The 16474-nt window shown below is 47.6% G+C and overlaps 1 protein-coding gene and 1 pseudogene across 1 annotated transcript; one reads left to right on the top strand and one right to left on the bottom strand.

Annotated features, from left to right (window-relative positions):
• Positions 1-692: 692 nt before the first annotated feature.
• Positions 693-14859, bottom strand: LOC119974632 (neuferricin). Its single transcript, XM_038813684.1, has 4 exons — positions 14368-14859; positions 10635-10775; positions 1883-2069; positions 693-1052 (listed from the first exon to the last, which is right to left on the bottom strand). The coding sequence occupies exons 1-4, from the start codon at positions 14657-14659 to the stop codon at positions 842-844; spliced, it is 831 nt and encodes a 276-aa protein (XP_038669612.1). The 5' UTR covers positions 14660-14859; the 3' UTR covers positions 693-841.
• Positions 5544-7739, top strand: LOC119974631 (annotated as a pseudogene).
• Positions 14860-16474: the final 1615 nt, after the last annotated feature.

Here is a 16474-nt window from a genome sequence, read left to right as displayed (position 1 = left end):
CCTAGATTACAGCATCTATTATATCCTGTACATTGGAAAGGCGAGTCAGGAAAAGGTTAAATTTATGTAATTTTTTTTATGTCCAGCACTAGATATGATACAATCCAGTTTACTACCCTCTCTTCACCACCCCCGTCCTCTGTTTTCCTAAAAAAGTGAATCCATCCACCTTCTGTAAAACATATATATTCTCACAAAACTCTACAAAGCAGAGCTCTTTCCCCTTCCTAATTGCCCAATGCAAAGTCCCTTCTAACGAAGTACAGAAGGACAATTTTTATTTCCATTCACGCATACAGAGCACGTGTAGGTACCATGTTCGTTCGCACAGCGACTATGGAGGACAGTGTGAAGGCACCATTATTTGGCCTAGCATGTCCTAAGTTTCCTTTTGGTTCTTAGGAGTAAGGTATCACTGCCAAGGTATTGTGTATTGTTCTTGTCTAATCCAGAAGGTAGCGAGTCACACATGGGTACACTGCTTTCAGCAGTACATTCCATTCCTGATGACCATGAATTAACTCAACAATCTCGGAACTTTCATGGCCGTTGTTGCTGATGCGCGCCCCCCCCCAATAGATTACCAGGTTTATTGGTTGTTCCAAAAGAGATTTCATGTCATGATTCACCTCTTTAGGAAAGAGCAGTAACATCACCACCGGCTTGATGCACATTAAGAAAAACCCTCATTATCAAGTTTATCCTATTAAAATATCCATTTATTCACCCATAAAATACAATAACTGTACTTTTTATTCAGGACATTTTGCAGCAATGCAATATCACAGATACCAATAGTTTACTGCTTCGAAATGCGTCTGTAGTCTGACGTGCAATTTTGTTATGTGTCTGGGATGGCACACGAGTCTGAGAGGCTGTGGCATCCCTCGTATTCCTGGAGAGTGGGGTTGTCGAGATCTCCCCTGTTCTGGGCTGAACTGGGTTGGTTAGATGGTGGTCCAGTGGTCCGCACACACGCACAGCGATGGTTTCTCAATCCGGGCTTGTATAATTTGCGTGGGACTCCAGCCCAATTCCTTTCTATTCCCCCACTGAAAATAATGAAATACAACATTAAAAGAACTTTTATTTATTCACTATTTATCCCCCCCCACGGTTTTGTTTTGGCTTACTCTTACTGTGCCTAATTCACTGGATGAAGGAGCTACAATTTGCCCTGTCACTCACTGCATCTCGGAGTTGGAGAGGGAAGCACTCCCTTGGCCAGTTTGCTCATCATTTGTTTCTTCCTTTGCATGTGCCTCACCTTGAAGGTGGCCTTTTATTGTACAATGTTTTACAGAATGGGGCAGCACAGTGGCGCAGTGGTTAGCACTGCCGGCTCACGGCACCTAGGAGCTAGGTTCGATCTCAGACCCGGGTCACCGTCCGTGTGGAGTTTGCACGTTCTCTCCCTGTCTGCGTGGGTCTCACCTCCACAACCCCAAAGATGAACAAGGTAGGTGGATTAGCCACACTAAATTGCCCCTTAATTGGGGGGAAAAAAGAATTGGGTACTTTTAATTTTTTTAATTAAAAAAATGTTTTCGAGAAATTGTTTTTATTACTGAGAGATTGTGGAATTTGCTAGGAGTATGTCAACTGTAGTGATGTCCCAAGTGGCCTGATTTCTCGGCAAAATGACTGGGAAGGTTTCATCATGGTGATGTCTACCTCAATCCTGGTAGATGCAGGGGAGGTGGTGGTGCAGTGGGATTGTCACTGGGCTAGTAATCCAGGGACCCAGAGTCAAAACATGTGCACATTAGGTGGATTTGAACTTCGTTTACACATATAGAATCCACAGCTGAATGGTTCTCAAGATTGCCACGAGACACTGCATTCGGAATAGAAAGGGGGAAACTGGTAACTAAGGACAAACCTGCGCGATGAACACCAGACTCTGCCACCTTTAGTCGAGGTCCATTCAGAATTGCAGGAAGGAAATATTTTGTTTTCCAACTCGGACTCCGCCTTCAGCTTCCTACCCTGCATCACAGTCAACTCTGCGTCAATGAGAGCTTGGGTTGCTTCCCCAGTGTGGTCATAATATGGTCCAATTAATTTACCTTGCAAGAGGGAAAACAAGTAAAATAGTTTCTGAGATCCGGAAAAAATCTTAGTTTGAGAGATACAAAATAGTTTTTTTGGACAGGTCAACAATAACATAAGCTCATGACTGAACGGTGTGAAATTGAATTTAAAAATTCCAACTCTGTAAATAAAATTTCCATTTAAAGTACTGCATTTTAAAGAGCACAATTGTTTAAACCCAACTTGAGACGTTAAACATTCTTCAGTAAAATAATTTAAGAAATTCAACTATGACAGCTTGGTGTAAAGATAGCTGTAACATGGGTGTATTATATAATGGTTGCCTTCTGTGCATCACTCCTTAAAGGCCTTAAAGTATAGCAGCAATGAGAACATTTTCAAAATCTCAGACACATCAGTGTTTGCTTACTCCAAAATAAAATCTCGACAAGCTCTATACAAATACTTGTATTAAATTGTGTTTTTGGTAACCTCTCTCCTGCTGTGTTTTGTGGGAAATGGGAATTGAACTGGATTGCTCTACATCATGGACTCGATGGGCTAAATGGCCATCTCCTGTACCTCTTTGAGGGAACTGTCAAATTAGTCTCACCCCTTTTCCCTCTTAATAATAATAATCACTTATTGGCACAAGTAGGCTTCAATGAAGTTACTGTGAAAAGCCCCTAGTTGCCACATTCCAGCGCCTGTTCGGGGAGGCCGGTACGGGAATTGAACCCGCGCTGCTGTCCTTGTTCTGCATTACAAGCCAGCTGTTTAGCCCACTGTGCTAAACCAGCCTTCAATTATTTATTGAATTTACTTTTTATCGAATTGCCTATTAAACGTTAATATTGAAACTATTTCCATCGCCCTTTCAGACCAAGCATTCCAGATCACAAGAACTCACTATCAAAAAAATGTCCTCCTCATCTCACCTCTGGTTCTTTTTGCAAATTAACTTAACTATGTATCCTTTGGTTACAGACCTTGCTGCAATTAGATCCCGTTTACTACTAGCCTTCAACTCTCCAGGTAACGTCCCAAATATGTATTAGTAAAGTTTAAGAACCCTGCTGATGATAAATCCAAGAGTATCCCAAAACCCAGGAGGGTAAATTGGAATACCAGTTCTTCGTGGTATATATTTTCAATTTGGTTCACTGAGAAAACTCCAGCCATTGTACACCACTCAAGTACGCTGATGGCTACACATAGAGAATTACAGGAAATTGGCCCTTGGTTCCAGCTCCTACATTCCCTGAACGCAGGTGCCCCTTTGATCCCAAACAACATCCAATATTATATAATTCTATGAGCTAAATCCAGGAAATAATTACCACTCACAGGTTATGTGGTCACGTTTGGGAAAACAGCCTGTTTCAGCAAAAGCAAAATCTGCTGAGCTTAAGAGTTTTGATCTTAACCGGCTGCCTGTTTAGTAATAACTTGTTTTGGGGAGACTGTTTCTGTAGCTGATGGTAGCTGTGTCTGACTCTGTCTTCCCCCTCTCTCTTTCCCCCCCCCCCCCCCAAGTCATTGTGCTGTGGATATATCATTTTTCCCTTTGATGTTATCCACCCTGTGAAGTCGGCTTTTTGCATATACATGTCAATTTCCTTCTCTCTCCTTTTGAAGTAACCTTTTCTAAGCTCCTATTGTTTTCCTGTGGTTACCTAGGTAAACACTTACTTTTCTCGCTGATATGCTAATTCACATCTTTCTTCAGACATCTCCCTGTTTTATTTTCTTTTATCTCAGATTTATTGTTTAAATCTTAATTTTCCTCGACTCCTAACATAAATCTCGACACCACCTGTCTAAGACCTTGACATCCTCCAATGGGTGGGTGCCTGGAACGCTTTACCAGCGGAGGTGGTAGAGGCGGGCACGATAGCATCATTTAAGAGGCATCTAGACAGGTATATGAACGGGCGGGAACAGAGGGGAGTAGACCTTGGAAAATAGGAGACTGGTTTAGATAAAGGATCTGGATCGGCGCAGGCTGGGAGGGCCGAAGGGCCTGTTCCTGTGCTGTAATTTTCTTTGTTCTTTTTATAAAGTATGGTGCCTAGAATTAGGCACATCCAGCTAGTGTCTAACCAGTGATTTGCAAAAAAGAGGTAGTACAAATGCTATACTTGTATTCACGATTGCCCTTTTTTAAAGCCAAGTATCCTATATTTCGTTTCAACAGTCATCTCAACTCATCATTTTCAAATATTTGTATAATAATCTTTATTATTGTCACAAGTAGGCTTACATTAACATTGCAATGAAGTTACTGTGTAAAGCCACCAGTCGCTATATTCCGGCACCTGTACAAGTACACAGAAGGAGAATTCACAATGTCCAAATGACTTAACCACACGTCTTTCGGGATTTGTGGGAGGAAACCGGAGCACCCGGAGGAAACCCACGCAGACGCAGGGAGAACGTGCAGACTCTGCACAGACAGTGACCCAAGAGGGAATCGAACCTGGGCCCCTGGTGCTGTGAAGCAATAGGTGCTAAACACTGTGCTACCCTGCCGCCCATGTAACGCCACTCTGATCCTGCACACCTTTAAAATGTACTTTAATACATTCCCAGGTATGATTCCCCATTGGGTCACTGTCTGTACAGAGTCTGCACGTTCTCCCAGTGTCTGCGTGGGTTTCCTCCGGGGGCTCCGGATTCCTCCCACAGTCCAAAGATGTGCAGGTTAGGTTGATTGGCCCTGACAAATTGCCCTTAGTGACCAAAAAAGGCTAGGAGGGGTTATTGGATAATGGGGATAGGGTGGAAGTGAGGGCTTAAGTGGGTCGGTGCAGACTCGATGGGCCGAATGGCCTCCTTCTGCACTGTATGTTCAATGACTTGATGAGCCTATACTTGTAGGAAGAGGGGTAGGTCATTCAGTCCCCCAAGTCTATCCTATTCATTTTGATAAAATGAACATAAGATTTAGGAGGAGGTCACTTGGACCCTTGAGCCTGCTCCGCCATTCAATAAGGTCATGGCTAATCTGATTGTAACCTCAACCCCACATTCATGCCTACCCCCGATAGCGTTTCACCTCCCGGTCAAATCGAGAATTTATTTAATTCTGCCTTAAAAATATTCACAGGTTCTGTCCCTATTGACTTTTGAGGACCCTCAGAAGAAATTTCTCCTGATCTGTCTTAAATGAACAACCCCTTATTTTTAAACAGTGACCCCTAGTTCTAGATTCTCCCACAAGAGGAAACATCCTCTCCACATCCACCCTTGTTAATACCCCTCAGGACCTTCAAGCCACCTATTACTCTTCTAAACCCGAGTGAATACAATTCTCACCTGTCCAACCTTTCCTCTTAAGACAACCCGCCCATTCCCGGTATTGGTCTAATAAATCTTTTCTGAACTGCTTTTATCGCATTTACATGTTTCTTCAAATAAGGAGACTATTGCACACAGTACTCCAGATGTGGTCTCACTGGTTCCCTGTACAACAGAAACATAACCACAGTTGTAATCAATTCCCCTCACAAACAATAACATTCTATTATTTGCTTTCCTAATTGTTTGACTGATCTGTATCTCAGATACAAATGCAACTTTGCTCCATGTTCCTGATACCATCACACAACAAAACTTGATCGTAGTCTTGAAAGTACCAATTGTCGCCCCTCTCCCGCTGCCATGTTCCCAGTGAAGCTGAGGCCAAGAGTCCGGGCCCGGAGTCAGTGCCCTGCCTGCCGCCAGCCCACAAACCCCCGCCCGCCTCCAGCCCAGCTCCTCCCCCCACCAGCCTAGCTCCCCGCTTGGCATGTGGCCTCTCCGCCTGGCCACGGCCGCCGACATTCCGGTGGAGGATGAGGTGTTGGTGCTTCAGAAGGACAACTTCGAGGAGGCGCTTGAGAAATACCAGCAGAAATGCCAGCACCTCCTGGTGGAGTTCTATGCTCCCTGGTGTGGACACTGCAAGGCACTTGCCCCTGAATATGTCAAAGCTGCCGCAAAGCTGAAAGAAGAAGGCTCTCAGATCAGACTTGCGAAAGTAGATGCCACTGAGGAATCTGTGATGTGGAGATGCCGGCGTTGGACTGGGGTGAGCACAGTAAGAAGTCTTACAAGACCAGGTTAAAGTCCAAAAGGTTTGTTTCAAACACGAGCTTTCGGAGCGCATCTCCTTCCTCAGGAAGGAAGGAACCTGAGGAAGGAGCAGTGTTCCGAAAGCTCGTGTTTGAAACAAACCTGTTGGACTTTAACCTGCTGTTGTAAGACTTCTTACTGAGGAATCTGACCTCGAGCAGATGTTTGCCGTACGAGGATACACAACCATTACGTTTTTTTAAATTGGTGATAAGAACAGCCTGAAGGATTATTCAGCTGGAAGGCAGCATGAAGATATTGTGAACTGGCTGAATAAACGCATGGGACCCCCAGCAGACACCATCACTGAAGCAGATGCTGCTGAGAAACTCGTTGAGTCCTCTAAAGTGGTTATCATCGGGTTTTTCAAGGATGTGGAAGGGAGCGATGCCAAAATATACCTGCAGGCTGCAGAGGCCTTTGACGAGGTGCCTTTTGGAATCACTTCACAAGCCGATCTCTTTGCTAAGTATGATATGAAGAAGGATGGAGTTGTCCTTTTCAAGAAGTTTGATGAAGGTCGCAATACCAATGATGGAGACATTACAAAAGAGAATATAATTGAATTTATTAAGAGCAATCAGCTCCCTCGTTATCGAATTCACACAGCAGTCTGCTCCAAGGATCTTTGGCGGCGAAATCAAAACCCACGTGCTGATGTTCATCCCCAAGACCTTTGAGAACAATTTGACCAACTTCAAGAAAGCAGCAGGGAGCTCAAGGGCAAAATCCTGTTCCTCTACATTGACAGCGAAGTGGAGGACAACCAGAGAGTTCTCGAGATTTTTGGTTTGAAGAAAGAGGAATACCCAGCCATTTGTCTAATCACCCTTGAGGAGGAGATGACCAAGCACAAACCAGAGAGTGAGGACATCACTATGGAGAATGTCAAAGTATTCTGCAACCAGTTCTTAGAAGAGAAACTAAAGCCTCACCTCATGAATCAAGATGTTCCTGAAGACTGGGACAAGAGTGCAGTCAAAGTGCTTGTTGGCAAAAACTTTGAGGAAGTTGCCTTTGATGAAACAAAGGACGTTTTTATTGAATTCTATGCTCCATGGTGGGGTCACTGCAAAAAGCTTGCTCCTATCTGGGAATCTCTGGGAGAAAGGTACAAAGATAATGATAAAATAGTTATTGAGAAGATGGATGCCATGGCCCATGAAATAGAGTCTGTGAACATCCACAGTTTCCCCACTCTCAAGTACTTCCCTGCCAGCAGTGAGCGATCGATTATAGATTTCAATGGCGAGAGGACACTGGAGTCTTTTGTCAAATTCATGGAGAGTGGAGGAAAGGATGGAGGCGCTGTTGATGAGGACCTTGAAGATGCTGAAGATACTGATGAGGAACGGGAGATGTGAAGTCGGATGATGAAGAAGAAACTGATCATCATAAAATGAATTGTAAAAAGAAACTGCAGCCAAAAACACTACACTTGTACAATTCAAAATGCAGTAAACGTGAAATATTTAACATCAAGTCTTGAGTTGATAAAAACCAGGGAATATCCAAACAATTCCGTGCATACTGTGCGATTGCCATCAATTAATTTATTAGGGATCTTCATCCTTTTTTTTTCTTCTTTTTTTTTTAAATTTAGAGTACCCAATTCATTTTTTCCAATTAAGGGGCAATTTAGCGTGGTCAATCCACCTAGCCTGCACATCTTTGGGTTGTGGGGGGCGAAACCCACGCAAACACGGGGAGAATGTGCAAACTCCACACGGACAGTGACCCAGAGCCGGGATCGAACCGGTCACCTCAGCGCCGTGAGGCTGCAGGGCTAACCCACTGCGCCACCGTGCTGCCCCGGGATCTTCATCCTTAATCGTTCAAGCAGAAAACTGATATCTAGGGCAGCACGGTGGCCTAGTGGTTAGCACAACCGCCTCACGGCACTGAGGTCCCAGGTTCGATCCCGGCTCTGGGTCACTGTCCGTGTGGAGTTTGCACATTCTCCCCGTGTCTGCGTGGGTTTCGCCCCCACAACCCAAAAATGTGCAGGGTAGGTGGATTGGCCACGCTAAATTGCCCCTTAATTGGAAAAAATAATTGGGTAATCTAAAATTTAAAAAAAAAAAAGAAAACTGATATCTAAATTTGGGAACTTCCTTGTTTCTTGTTACTGATTCATGTAATGTACTTGTGTACAGGGTTTTTAAACTTGTTTTAGCATTACATATCTGGTGAAGGAAGGTTATCTCACACTCGGAGTGCCTCGATGGAGATGAGTACGGAACTAGGGGCCACTGATGGGGAGAAGGTCAAACCCATGGGCCATTGAAATCCTTCAACCACAGTATTGTTAAAAGGAAAGAGGCTTCTAGTTTAGCATTTCAGAGACTCTCTCCTGTTTCAAAGTAAACTTGTCTGATTGTTGAATCTGGACTCAAGGTGATTAACTTTAATTTTCTCCTTTTTTGTGTGTGTTTTTGGTTAAAGGGGTGGATGGGGGATGGGTTTGTCATGCAACAGATGAAGGTTGGCGGCGATGAAGCTTCGTAAGTGAACTGTGCAATTCTTTAAGCATTCCAACCGGTTTAAACAGTGGAGGAGATTTGAAAATGAAAAATGAAATGAAAATAGCTTATTGTCACGAGTAGGCTTCAAATGAAGTTACTGTGAAAAGCCCCTAGTCGCCACATTCCGGCGCCTGTTTGGGGAGGCTGGTACGGGCTGATTTGGTGGTCAAGTTGAAATTAAAGAAAAATTAAACTTTTCTCCCAAAAAAAAGTACCAATTGTCATAGCAGTTGTAGCCGTTCGGGGGATTTTCATACCTGCTGTGAAGAACCTCCTAATTTCACTCTATAATGAATGGCCGAGTCTTACTGTAAGATTATGCCCCTTCACACTGGATTTCCTCACAATAGGAAATAGTTTCTCGGCATCTTTCACCATTGCATGAGATAATTTACTTACTATGAAAATGGTGTGTGGTGATCCATCTCTGGTTGTCCAACCACCTGCCAACCCACCCCCTCCGCCATGTGGAAATTGAATGATCTCTGTTCAGTTCCTTTCTTTAAACAGCAAACAAACATTCTACCACCAACTCCATTTTGATACAAATGTTTTCATGTACGACACCGTGGGCTGGATTCTCCGCACCCCCGTGCCGAAATCATGGGCAGCACCAGAAAATCCAGTTTCACGCCGTAATCACCGATTCTCTGGGCACCGAAAATCGGTGTCGCCGTGGAGTACGCCGCGCTGCCGGGGGGCCATTGCCAGAGGCCCATCCAACAATCCTTTGCTCCCGACCGGTTGATTTCCTGACGGCGTGGAACTAACCTGCTATTGCCAGTTGGGATACTGGCATGGCGGCTGTGGACTCAGACCGCAGCCACCCGGGTCGGGGGAGGGCGAATCGGAGACCCCGGGGGGGGGGGGGGGGGGGGGGGCTTTATAGGCGGCCGGCGATTAAATATGTGGGTTTTGATGCTCAGCTGATCCGTGGGGGGGTTGTTTTTTCTTGCTCTGCGGTTCGAGTTCTCCATGGAGCACGGCACGGCTGCTGGAGGCCTCTGACCCGGAGGTGCGGGGGCCCCGCAATCCTACCAAATGTTTTCAAAGTGTCAGGCTCAGCCTGAAATCTGGCCTTGTAACTCTCAGTTGCACAGACCAGTTTTCACTCCAGATCTCGAGCCTCTAAGAAAGAAAACGAATGGGTGGGGTTTACGCTGTCACTCTGGGTGGGGGGCAGGGAGAAGAAAGAGAGTGGACTACCTATCCTGTAATCCCAGCTCCTGTCGGGAGTGACTACACTGGGTGCGACAGAGATTCAAACCCAATCCAAAGAGAAAATGCTGGAAAATCTCGGCATGTCTGGCAGCATCTGATGATTCAGAGGACCCTTTATTCATCTGGAGGGTCATCTGGACTGAACCGTTAGCTCTTTTTCTCTCCCGACAGACCTGCTGAGATTTTCCAGCATTTTCGCTTTGGTTTCAGATTTCAGCATCCGCAGTAATTTGATGTTATTCAAATTCAACCCATTGGATTGGCCCAAGGTTATGCTTGGGCAAAGTACTGCCACGTTGTCTTCTGCAGAATGGCTGACCAGGAAACTCTTCTGCTCGGTACTGCCTGCCATCAAGTATGTTGAAAGGATTTACAGGCTGATAATCAACCGGTTTCGCCTCCTTATGAATGCACATTCCATGGTTATCAAATCCTGGTGAGAGATTCGAACCCAGAGCTTTGGGCCCCAAGACAGAAATGCAACTACTGCGGCACAAAACACCCTTGCCAGTGAATGACAAAGATGAATAAATTGGAATTTGGTGAGGACCTCCAGTGCGTGTCACCCATGAGCACGTACCAGCAGAGAGCTAACCTCAAAAGGGATCTGGATCAGCAATTACCGATCGGAAGATTTGAACTTTGCACCTTCCTCTGCGCTTTTCGTAACATTTTGGATCAGGTTTATGGACTGCATTTTCACAAAGTGCCTCTTTTATCCCCAAATAAAACTCTTACCCTTAAAAATGTATTCTTTTTTGTAGAAGACGAGCCATTCTTGAAGAGATAGCATTTCAGAGGGGGAAAGCCCCGATACATCATCCACGAGACCATTCTCTGTGAAATCACCACTTACAAAAGCTCGACAGGCATCTTGACCTGCGATTAACAACAGAACAAGTTCACTTCTGAGAGCACTGAGCTGTTAATTCTGTGTACTGATTAACTGCAGCACAATAAACTGGCACATTATAAGTAACAGAGCTCAGCTATACAATTGTGAATAGGACTATATAAAGTTCTGGGTTTCTGACAAGTGGTTCATCCCATCTCTAGGATTGACTTTTCCCAGTCCACCTAGTAAGATCCATTACTAGGATCTTAATTACTTACATTTATACAATATCTTTCATGTAGTAAGTAATATTCCAAAATGCTTTGCAAATCTGAAATTCGACATGGAGACGCGGCACAGTTAGAGGGGGTGACAGAACAGTCAAAGATTTAAGAACCATAGAAGAAACCTTAATAAAAATGAAGGGGAGAGAAGAAAACTATCTGACCCATTCAATCTTTCCGGAGAGCTGTAACCGGTAAGCTCTGGTCTTATTCTAGTAAATGGCCGGGGAGGGGGAAGAGAGTATTGGTGAAGATGTTGACCTTGAGGTATTGTCGCTGGTCTACTGGACCAGTGGGTCGGTTTAGCTCCATTGGCTGGACGGCTGGTTTGTGATGAGGGTAGCACAGTAGTTAGCACAATTGCTTCACAGCTCCAGGGTGCCAGGTTCGATTCCCGGCTGGGTCACTGTCTGTGCTGAGTCTGCACGTTCTCCCAGTGTCTGCGTGGGTTTCCTCCGGGTTTCATCCCACAGTCCAAAGATGTGCGGGTTAGGTGGATTGGCCTTGCTAAATTGCCCTTAGTGTCTAAAACATGTTAAGTGGAGGTTACTGGGTTACAGTGATGGAATGGATACGTGGGCTTCAGTAGGGTGCTCTTTGTGAGGGCCGGTGCACACTCAAAGGTCGTATGGCCTCCTTCTGCACTGTAAATTCTACGATTCTACGATTTTATGATGCAGAGTGAAGCCAGCAGCGTGGGTTCAACTCCCATACCCACTGAGGTTATTCATGAGGGCCCAGTCTTCTCAACCTCATCTCTCGCCTGAAGTAACCCTCGCCACCGGTCAGCTCTCTCTCAAAGGGGAAAGCAGCCTATGTGCTCGTTCTGGGTGAGTATGCTTAACACTCAATTTGGCTCTGTTTCATTCGTTAGCTTTGGAGTCGCCAGGTATCGTTATGATACCGCCACAAGTTTCAAGGTCAAGTTCAAAGCAATAAAACCATACACCAATTAGTAAGTTCAAACAAGACACGTTTATTATATTACAGTAATCTACTAATCATGCATATAAAACTACAAGACTAGGCTAATCCTACCACTAATAGGCCAAATACTTTTCTGGATAAGGGGACTGCCGGATCAGGGAACAACGGCTTCTAGCTTTGTCCTGGGTTCGCAGGCTTCCAGTAGTTATGGACTACAGGGGGTCAGGAGTGTCTACTCTCGTAGCGTGCGTTGTGACTTACTTGTTGGCGGCTGCTGTCCAGACCTCTCCTCCTCAAGGTTCTTCTGCTGCAACGGTGTTCTGCTGGGAGGGCTGGCTGGTCAAGGAGAGGCTGGCAGAGAGAGAGCTGGTCGAGGAGAGGCTGGCAGAGAGAGAGAGCTGGGGTTGTGGTCTCTGTCTTATACTCCTCTCAGGGTCTTGCGCCCACCTGGGCGGACCCTCTATACTCTTGCAATCGATTGGGTCTCTTCCCAATCGATTGATTTGAATTCCCCAATAACGGGGCAGTCACTCGATCACTGGAGCGGTTCTTGGGACTTATTGTTTTGGGCTTCCTTGGCGCCGAAAAGTCTGGCCTTCCACTCAATATATCGATTTGTGCTTAACTTGTTTCCATTGTGTCTGGGGATCGCCCGGTATCGCCTCATTAGTATGTTAACTGGTTTCTTTTCACAGTGCTGTCTGGTTTCTGCAGTAGTCTGAATATACAAGCGCTTTGCAAGATGCTTGCTTTTGCAACATGTCCAATTTCCCTGCATTCCTTGCAATCTTCCATTTTGTGTTCGGCAGTGGTCACCCCAGGTGGCTACACTCCCTCCTTGTGATCCTCATGAGAAATCATGAAGGATCACCCAAGTTCGGTGTCTTTGTGTTCCCTGATCTCAGTGAGTCCCATGGCCTCTACACTTTCCTCAATTATGGCACAAAATGTTTTATCTAACAGTCTCTGGTTGGCACTATGTCAAAGGGGACATGCATTACTAGGGAACCTCTAACTATCCTTTGTAAACTACACTCCCTTACACATTTAAACATTCTATCTTCCTATCCATAACATTATCATTACATTCCATTCCTGGCTCGGCAGTCGAACTCAGAATATTACAAAACATGAGAAAGGGTCTTTATTTTACAACATCACATCAAAATTAAATCATTACACATCAAGGGGTTGGGGGGATTGGTGGAAGCCAAAAATAGGCGATTGTACTCTGCATATGGTCAAGGCGCAAGAGCGGAAGGCTCTCCTTCTCCATTTTCTTAACCTGAGTGTCTGCACTACGATGCAGAGAGCTGCTATCACCAAAAGTGATTCAATAACGTACGAAAGGGAGTACCAGTTCATAAATTTTGTGCACCAGGTCTGGTCATCGCTGTTCAGTACTGGGCTTTGAGAAGTCAGTGTGTGGGAAACATTAACGGCGGGGGTCATAGGGGAAAAAGGGTTTGCGTCCACGCGCAAAAATACAAAAACAATAACTAAAAACATGTACTTCTTCATCACGGTCTTCTTTCTTCTCTTCCTTCTGTCCTTTGTATTGCTGATCTTGCTCTGATCCCTCCTTCGAATGCTCGAAACTATGGGATCAAGCCATTGTCTTGGGTCCGCACCACAAACTGCATTCACTGACCGCCTATTCCCTGGCAAGAGGCTTGGGGGGGGGGGGGGGGGGGGGGGGTCGTGCTGGAATATTAAAGTTGGTGCACTGTCTCCTTGGTAGCTCTGGAATGTCACTTTAATAACCAGTCCATGTTAAAGTACCCAGAGACGGACTGGTACACACGGCTCCACCACCGACAAACAGTGGCAGCCGGGTGTACCATCTACAAGATGCACTGCAGGAACTCACCAAAGTTCCTTAGACAACATCTTCCAAACCCACGATCATTACCATTGAGAAGGAAAAGAGCAGCAGATACCTGGGAACCCCATCACCTGGAGGTTCCCCTCCAAGTCACTCACCACCCTGACAGTTCCTTCACTGTCACTGGGTCAAAATCCTGCAACTCCCTCCCTCACAGCACAATGGGTGTATCTACACCTCGGCGACTGCAGCGGTTCAAAGAGGCAGCTCACCACCACTTTCTGAAAGGCAACTAGGGATGGGCAATAAATGCCTGCCTAACCAGCGTCGCTCACATCCCATAAATTAATGATTTTTAAAAACAGAAGTCTGGCAAATATGAACATCAACCTGTGGGGAATGGCCAGCTACAGAACATGAGACGATGATTCGGAGTGAATTAAATACCTTCCTCTGGACAGGAGTCTGGGGAAAGGATGGGTCATTAAACAGGAGGATCCAATGATGTGTGGACAGGGTTCGTGTTTTTAATCCGGGATACTGCATCATGAGCATCATGTGGGGACACGGGTGGGATCTTGCTGTGTAGCTCTACTATACCTGCAAAGAAGCTGTAGGAGCCTCCAGGTCCGTAATGTTTCTTCCCTTTGCTCACATCAAACACCTGGCCCAGGACAGCCAGGTACAGCCCCTCACTGCCCTTCTCACCAGTGTAGCGGCTCAGTTCGGATTTGGTGAAGAGCCGGGAGGGCGGGGACCTTGCAGCGAGCGGAGAACCCACCGCATCCCCGAACCAGCCCGCAAAGCAGCGGCTCAACAGCCCCCACACATCAAGGGGCAGCAGCAGAGCCACCGACACGCACAGGATGCACATCAGCAGCGGCTGGAGCATCACCGCAGCTCCGTGAGCCCAGATCCCGCAACCCGGAGCCCAGATACCGCAACCCAGAGCCCAGATCCCACAACCCGGAGCCCAGATCCCGCAATCGCCTCCCGAAGCCCAGTTCCCGCAACCCGCCTCCCGGAGCCCAGATTCCCCCAACCCGCAGCCCAGATCCCGCCTCCCGGAGCCCAGATCCCGCAACCCGCCTCCCGGAGCCCAGATCCTGCAACCCGCCTCCCGGAGCCCTGACCTCACAACCCGGAGCCCAGATCCCGCAACCCGGAGCCCAGATCCCGCAACCAGAAGCCCAGATCCCCCAACCCAGAGCCCTGACCCCACAACCCGGAGCCCAGATCCCGCAATCGCCTCCCGAAGCCCAGTTCCCGCAACCCGCCTCCCGGAGCCCAGATTCCCCCAACCCGCAGCCCAGATCCCGCCTCCCGCAACCCGCCTCCCGGAGCACAGATCCTGCAACCCGCCTCCCGGAGCCCTGACCCCACAACCCGGAGCCCAGATCCCGCAACCCGGAGCCCAGATCCCGCAACCAGAAGCCCAGATCCCCCAACCCAGAGCCCTGACCCCACAACCCGGAGCCCAGATCCCACAACCCGGAGCCCAGATCCCGCAATCGCCTCCCGAAGCCCAGTTCCCGCAACCCGCCTCCCGGAGCCCAGATTCCCCCAACCCGCAGCCCAGATCCCGCCTCCCGGAGCCCAGATCCCGCAACCCGCCTCCCGAAGCCCAGATCCCGCAACCCGCCTCCCGGAACCCAGATCCCACAACCCGGAGCCCAGATCCCGCAACCAGAAGCCCAGATCCCCCAACCCAGAGCCCTGACCCCACAACCCAGAGCGAGCCCAGATCCCGCAACCCGGAGCCCAGATCCCGCAACCCGGAGCCCAGATCCCGCAACCCGCCACCCGAAGCCCAGATCCCGCAACCCGCCTCCCGCAGCCCAGATCCCGCCTCCCGGAGCACAGATCCCGCAACCCGGAGCCTAGATCCCGCAACCCGAAGCCCAGATCCCGCAACCCGCCTCCCGGAGCCCAGATCCCGCAACTCGGAGCCCAGACCCCGCAACCCGGAGCCCAGATCCCCCAACCCCCTCCCGGAGCCCAGATCCCGCAATCCGCCTCCCGGAGCCCAGATCCCGCAACCCGTCTCCAGGAGCCGCCGCTCACTCAGGCTCCGAGACTGAATTTCCGGGTTCCCTTGTTGCTGTGACTCCCAGCGACAGAGCAGGGAACACACCTCCTCTTAAAGTGACAGAGCCGGGAACACACCCCTTAAAGCGACAGAACCGGGAACACACCTCTTAAAGTGACAGAGCAGGGAACACACCTCCTCTTAAAGTGACAGAGCCGGGAACACACCCCTTAAAGCGACAGAACCGGGAACACACCTCTTAAAGTGACAGAGCAGGTAACACACCTCCTCTTAAAGTGACAGGGCCGGGAACACACCTCCTCTTCAAGTGACAGAGCCGGGAACATACCTCCTCTTAAAGTGACAGCTGGGAACATACCCCTTAAAGCCACAGAGCCGGAAACACACCTCTTAAAGTGACAGAGCAGGGAACACACCTCCTCTTAAAGTGACAGAGCCGAGTTGGCAGCATGATGTGCAGGGTAGGGGATTGGCCACACTAAATTGCCCCTTTATTTGGAAAATTTAATTGGGTACTCTAAATGAAAATTTTTTTTTTACAAGTGACAGAACCAGGAACACAGCCTCCTCTTAAAGTGACAGAGCCGGGAACACACCCCTTAAAGCAACAGAGCCGGGAACACACCTCCTCTTCAATGACTGAGCCGTGAACACAGC

Source organism: Scyliorhinus canicula, chromosome 12 (genome assembly GCF_902713615.1).
Source record: "Scyliorhinus canicula chromosome 12, sScyCan1.1, whole genome shotgun sequence".
Lineage (NCBI taxonomy): Eukaryota > Metazoa > Chordata > Chondrichthyes > Carcharhiniformes > Scyliorhinidae > Scyliorhinus > Scyliorhinus canicula.
Note: the sequence above shows the minus strand (reverse complement) of the source record. Positions and strands in the feature narration are given on the sequence as shown.

Excerpts from the sequence above, each read along its gene's own strand:
- LOC119974632 (XM_038813684.1), bottom strand. The coding sequence starts at position 14,659 with ATGCTCCAGCCGCTGCTGATGTGCATCCTGTGCGTGTCGGTGGCTCTG. Across the intron at positions 10,776-14,367 it reads CTCCTACAGCTTCTTTGCAG|GTCAAGATGCCTGTCGAGCT; the intron begins GTATAGTAGAGC and ends TGTTAATCGCAG. Across the intron at positions 1,053-1,882 it reads GTCTGGTGTTCATCGCGCAG|TGGGGGAATAGAAAGGAATT; the intron begins GTTTGTCCTTAG and ends CATTATTTTCAG.